Source organism: Phaseolus vulgaris, chromosome 2 (genome assembly GCF_000499845.2).
Source record: "Phaseolus vulgaris cultivar G19833 chromosome 2, P. vulgaris v2.0, whole genome shotgun sequence".
Lineage (NCBI taxonomy): Eukaryota > Viridiplantae > Streptophyta > Magnoliopsida > Fabales > Fabaceae > Phaseolus > Phaseolus vulgaris.
The window spans coordinates 33,940,086-33,946,310 of record NC_023758.2 but is presented as its reverse complement, the minus strand read 5'-3'; the positions used below and the strand labels follow the sequence as shown (position 1 = coordinate 33,946,310).

General features: G+C 38.4%; 1 protein-coding gene and 1 pseudogene across 1 annotated transcript; one reads left to right on the top strand and one right to left on the bottom strand.

Annotated features, from left to right (window-relative positions):
• The first annotated feature begins 369 nt into the window (after positions 1–369).
• LOC137811605 (large ribosomal subunit protein mL102 (rPPR5)) lies at positions 370–2,864 on the top strand. The gene has a single exon (XM_068613404.1). It carries the CDS (start codon positions 524–526, stop codon positions 2,708–2,710), a length of 2,187 nt encoding a protein of 728 aa, XP_068469505.1. The 5' UTR covers positions 370–523; the 3' UTR covers positions 2,711–2,864.
• A 1,976-nt stretch (positions 2,865–4,840) lies between these two features.
• LOC137809716 (pectinesterase inhibitor 9-like) lies at positions 4,841–5,770 on the bottom strand (annotated as a pseudogene).
• Between the last annotated feature and the right edge of the window lie 455 nt (positions 5,771–6,225).

Below are 6,225 nucleotides of genomic sequence, written 5' to 3'. Positions count from 1 at the left end.
AATCAATTATATATAAATATGCATAAATATTATGTAAATATTAATAATCGAGTATATAGTAACTTTATTTTCGCAAATCATACATGTCCATAAATTTTTGTCTCTAAATCTATTAAAACTTGTTTATTAGACAGATAGGAAGGCATTTGTGTCTTTAAGTATTATTTCGTGTAAATTGTATCACTTTATATTAAATTATCAATTAACTAATTATGTTAGCTCTAAAATAAGAGAAGGATAAAATATAAAACAAATAAAGGAGAATTTTTCAGAAAATAAAGTTTCAAATTAGAAATAAATGAATAAATTTTAGCCTATTAATAGTTTATAATTTATGACAGGTTAAAAGAAAACAAGTGAGATTAATAATTAAGAAAGAAAAAAAAAAAGAGTGTGGTGTTAGTTTCATTTGAGGTTTGTTTCTTAACTGTTAAACCCTAGTGTCTTAGTGGCGCTGCTACATCAGACCCTCCCTGAGCTCCGCCTCCGCTTTCTCTCAAATCCCAATCTCGATTCCAATTTCATGGCTCTGCTTTCCAATTCCAAGCTTCTCCGATGGAGACCCGCTTTCCGATCAAACCCTTTCTCCACAGTCTCCACCGCCGAAGTTCTCTCCGAACCGGAACCCTCTCACGGGTCACCCCAACCTGAATCTCAACCCGTTCCCCCTATCGACAAGAATCTAGAACTCGTCATTTGCCGAATGATGGCGAACCGGGCCTGGACCACCCGCTTGCAGAACTCGATCCGCTCCCTCGTCCCGCGCTTCGATCCTTCCCTCGTCTACAATGTCCTCCATGGCGCCGCCTCGCCGGAACACGCGCTCCAGTTCTACCGCTGGGTTGAACGCGCAGGCCTCTTCGCCCACACCCCGGACACCACCCTCAAGATCGTCCAAATCCTCGGGCGCTACTCCAAACTCAACCACGCGCGCTGCATCCTCCTCGACAACACGCGCGCCCGCGAGGCCGCCACTGAGGACGCATTCGTATCCCTCATTGACAGCTACGGCCGCGCCGGGATCGTGCAGGAGTCGGTGAAGCTCTTCCAGAAAATGAAGGAGCTCGGCGTGGAACGAACCATTAAATCGTACGACGCGCTCTTCAAGGTCATTCTCCGTCGCGGACGCTACATGATGGCCAAGAGGTACTACAACGCGATGCTGCGGGAGGGCGTGGAGCCCACGCGCCATACGTATAATATTCTGCTTTGGGGTATGTTTTTGTCGTTGAGATTGGACACTGCTGTGAGGTTTTATGAGGAGATGAACAGTAGGGGTGTTTTGCCTGATGTTGTGACTTATAACACTTTGATTAATGGATATTTTCGGTTTAAGAAGGTGGAGGATGCTGAGAAGTTGTTTGTGGAGATGAAGGGGAGGGACATTGTCCCCAATGTGATTAGTTTTACCACCATGTTGAAAGGGTATGTTGCAGCGGGGCGGATTGATGATGCCATGAAGGTTTTTGAGGATATGAAGAACTGTGGGATTAAGCCGAATGCAGTCACGTTCTCCACCCTGTTGCCGGGGCTGTGTGATGCTGAGAAGACGGTGGAGGCGAGGGATGTTTTGAGGGAAATGGTGGAGAGGTACATTGCGCCGAAGGATAATTCTGTGTTTATGAAGCTGCTGAGTGTTCAGAGTAAGTCTGGGGATTTGGATGCGGCTGCAGATGTGCTGAAGGCGATGATTAGGCTGAGCATTCCCACTGAGGCTGGCCACTATGGTGTGTTGATTGAGAGTTTTTGCAAGGCTAATGAGCATGACAAGGCGGAGAAGTTGTTGGACAAGTTGATTGAGAAGGAAATCGTGTCGCGGCCGCAAAATGCCTTTGAAATGGAGGCCAGTTCTTATAATTTGATGATTGAGTATCTGTGTGATCATGGGCGGACTAGTAAGGCAGAAAGGTTCTTCCGTCAGTTATTGAAAAAGGGTGTGCAGGATTCGGTTGCTTTCAATAGTTTGATCCGGGGGCATTCAAAGGAAGGCAACCCCGATTCTGCCTTTGAGATTATAAAGATCATGGGAAGGAGAGCTGTTCCTAGAGATGCAGATTCTTACAGGTTGCTTATTGAGAGTTACTTGAGAAAGGGAGAGCCCGCTGATGCTAAAACAGCTTTGGATAGCATGCTTGAGAGTGGGCATCTTCCGGAATCCTCACTGTACAGGTTGGTTATGGAGAGTTTGTTTAATGATGGCAGGGTTCAAACTGCAAGCAGAGTAATGAAGAGTATGGTGGAGAAGGGGGTGAAGGAGCATATGGACTTGGTTTCTAAGATATTGGAGGCCCTTCTAATGAGAGGTCATGTGGAAGAAGCTTTGGGAAGAATTGATTTGCTTATGCATAATGGTTGTGAGCCTGATTTTGACCACCTTTTATCTATTCTTTGTGAGAAAGAAAAGACAATTGCTGCTCTCAAACTGTTAGATTTTGTTCTTGAGAGAGACTGTATCATAGATTTTTCACTATATGATAAGGTTTTGGATACTCTCTTGGCAGTAGGGAAAACCCTCAATGCGTATTCCATTTTATGTAAAATTCTGGAGAAAAGAGGATCAACAGATTGGAGAAGCCGTGAAGAGCTGATCAAGAGCCTTAATCATGAGGGGAACACTAAGCAAGCAGATGTTTTGTCGAGGATGTTCAAGGGAACAGATGGAGGTCGTGTTAATAGCGAAGGAAAGAGAAAAGTTACAGTAGCTACGTAATGTGTTCTCTCTTCTTTTTCTTGTGTTTTAGAGGTGAGAGGTATTATTACTCCTTTTGTTTTTGGTTGTAATAAGTTATCATATGAGGAATAGTATTTGAGAATTGTTCTTTATTTCAAATCGAAATTTTCAACTCCTGTGTTCTCACTGACCACATTCTTTGTTTTGGATCAGAGATTTGTTGTGACACTCATCGGTTTTTTCTTTTTCTTTTTTACTTTATTATTATACTTTTGTCATCAGTCTACACTTATCAATGTCTCCAATTATGTTCATTATATTCAACCCAATTCTTTGGATCTTTGAATTATCCCAATCCCAATATTTTCTTAACTTTAATAGATTTTTGAATCTTTGAATATCTCATTTATTTTTGTGTACAAATTCCTCTTTTGTGATGATGAATCCATCCCACTTCAAATCACTGCTGTCATCAGCCTATACAACTGAGTGCTGACAATGCAATCATCAGGCACCTAACATTACTCTTTAGCCTAAATCTTGTATTGTACTGGTAACTTGTGGAGTTTGCTTGTTATAACTGAGATTCTAATATCTGCTACATCATCCCAGAATCTATTTTGGCGGTTAATCCTATTTTTAGTCCTGCTTTCTACAACTACTGGACTTCTATTTTACAGGTTTTAAGAAAATGTGGGTGCAGAGGTAATCGCATTTTCTTTTTTTCTTTGTGTAAGGAATTTTATACGTATCTGTAAATTAGCAGGATGATATTTCATTAGACTTCCATTTGGTTTCTAATTTGTAACCTTTTTCAGCCCTTCTGATGTTTCGTACTATCTGGTTGGCTTACCCTTTCAGTTTTTCTGATGCATATTACTCATTTGACTTTTAATTTATTTTTATGTTACTGTTCAAACTTCTACCTGGAATGTTTTGCTACCAAGATTGGTTTGGCTTCCAAGTAAAGCTATAAACCTTGTTTTAACGAGGAAATCCTGGTCATAAGTAGTGTTCCATTAAAGACCAACGCGACAAAATTTGAGCATTCATTGGACAATCAAATAACATAGTCTACCTACCAGTTTCATTGAAGATCCTTTGAGAAATGATACTGAAAACATTCATCAGAAGAAGCTAGTGATTGCCACAAACACGAGGATGAAGCTTAGATTGGTGAAAGTTAGATCCATAACCAACTGGTTGAGATAAACAAACTCTGAAATTGAATGAGTAAGGATAGTCATAACTTGTGTAATAAGTACATAAGTGCAACTTCTTCCTAAAAGCAACTAGCATAGGTGGTACTTTGATTCATTATTTTGATGTGTTTTATATGCCATCCTTTACTTCGTATATTTATTGGACAATTTTTTCACAAAGACCGCCAATCGTATCGAGAATGACAAAAAAGGTATAATAATCAAAGGCGCTGGGCCTTGCAAACTCGCGCAAAGAGACAAACTTCAAAATCCAAGAAGCACATCACCTCTTCTACCTCTCTCGACCATGTTCTCAATGAGCTTCAAAGAAAGAAGGCCAATTAATCTATAAATGATATAAATGGGGGAATGTTGGTGTTCGGACCCCCACTTGCAATTTAAGAGTTGCAATTTCAGAGAAAAGAGACAAAGTTAAAATGTGGAAAACCTTTTTATCTTTTTTTATTTCTTGTTTTATGATAAGCATCGGTCAGACTAATGCAAGCTGGATTTTTTTTTTCTTAAATTAAACAGCAGTCATGTCAATGCAAAAATTTAATTTTGATTAATTCGATGCTATGTATAATAAAATAATATTTTCTTAGCAACTTCTAAACTCACAAACATTAATTTTCTTTTATTTTTATATTCTTGTTTGAGTTGGTTAAACCAACACTAAAACTTAAAGTAATATATAATATTAATGTCCACTTTTATATCTCAAAATCGAATGCAAGCTAATTTTTATTTTTAACACTCTGTAGGGTTAGCGTATTATGCACTTGATCGTGGTTAAACTTTCTAAATATTTTATTGTTTAGTTAGAGTCGAATAGGCCGATTCTAACCCATATAGCCAACATTATTTCCTCACACAGTTAGTCTGCTTTTTTTACAGTGAATCAACAACACTTTTAAGTATTTTACATCATATAGATAAAAAAAAAATACCTCTATTCTGACTTCGCTTGAATAATAATAAATTAAATTTTATAACAAACAAAACTTATTTTGAACGTTATTGTGATGAATACATTGATTTAGGATAAGGACAATCGATTTTAACCAACCTAAAGAAAAACTATGTGACATTGGCATGACTAAACTGGAGAGCATATGTTAATTAGGGTTTCAAGCTGGCTCCAGCTGCTACATGGTAACTAGAAGCATATCTATGAAATAAATTGAGTGCATTACTAGTGACCTCTGCAACATTTTGTGCCTTAACCTTTATAGTAGCTGTCCTTTTACTCATCCTTGTTCCAGGGAAGGATTGAACACAGTAGCTAGCATCTGTTAAGGCAGTGCTTACCCATGTCTCAACATTGCTTATATGCCACAAGAAGTTGTCATCTATGATGGTGCCTTTGTTCATCCTGCGGAGCTCTTTGATGGCTTGTCAAAGTTGGTCCACACTATCGTTGAGCTGCGTCACACAATCTTGCACAGTAAGGTACACTCTATCACTCTTAAACTCTTCAAGTTCCTTGGCCACTTTTAACAAGTAAACCCTAGTTTTTAGTGCCCTGAAGAGGCTCACCGAAAGGGCAAGATGGGCCAAGTGCTGAGGACCATCTATGGTGGAATTTGAAAATCTGGCTAGACAACGTATGCACAGATCAGGGTACCTGGTTCCATGGCAAGAGGACTCTATGTAAGCCATTGTTTGGTTTTGGTTTGGGGGTTTATGCAGAGCCAAAGATGGACCAACTGCAGCAACACATAAAAAGATAGAAAGGAAAGTGACTAGGAATGGCTGGTCGAGGTATGCTATATGAACTTTTAACCAGGTCATCTTGATTACGAGTTCTTCAATCTCAAACGTAGAATTTTGGTTGAGTGAAATGACAAAGGAAATGTTGTTGTTTATATAGAAAAGTGCTTTTTTGACATCATGGGGATGCACATGATCTTTTTCTTCTTTCTTCATATTAATTTACGTGCATTTAGTTGCACCAGCAATGAAGAACAGCAACAAGACTATAATATAATTTTATAACATGATTTGTATCACAAATCAGATTGGCATTATAAGCTGAACTATTATATTAGATATAGATAACTATGGATTTGTATTTTCAATTTTTTTATTAACATAAAGAACGTACGCAGGTCATGAATACTGTGACTCACTAGCAGAGATGTTAGTAAATAGTTTTCAATATTTTTTTCAATCAAATGTTTGTATTATATAAAAAATTAATTGATAAAGATTTTAAAACTTTTCTGTATACGTAATTAACCTATTCCACCCAGAGTTCATCATACATAAAGACGTTGTCACTAATTATATGTGTGGTGGCACGTGCAATAATCAATGCTGGTCAACTTTTCTTGCCATAGGTTTACAGTT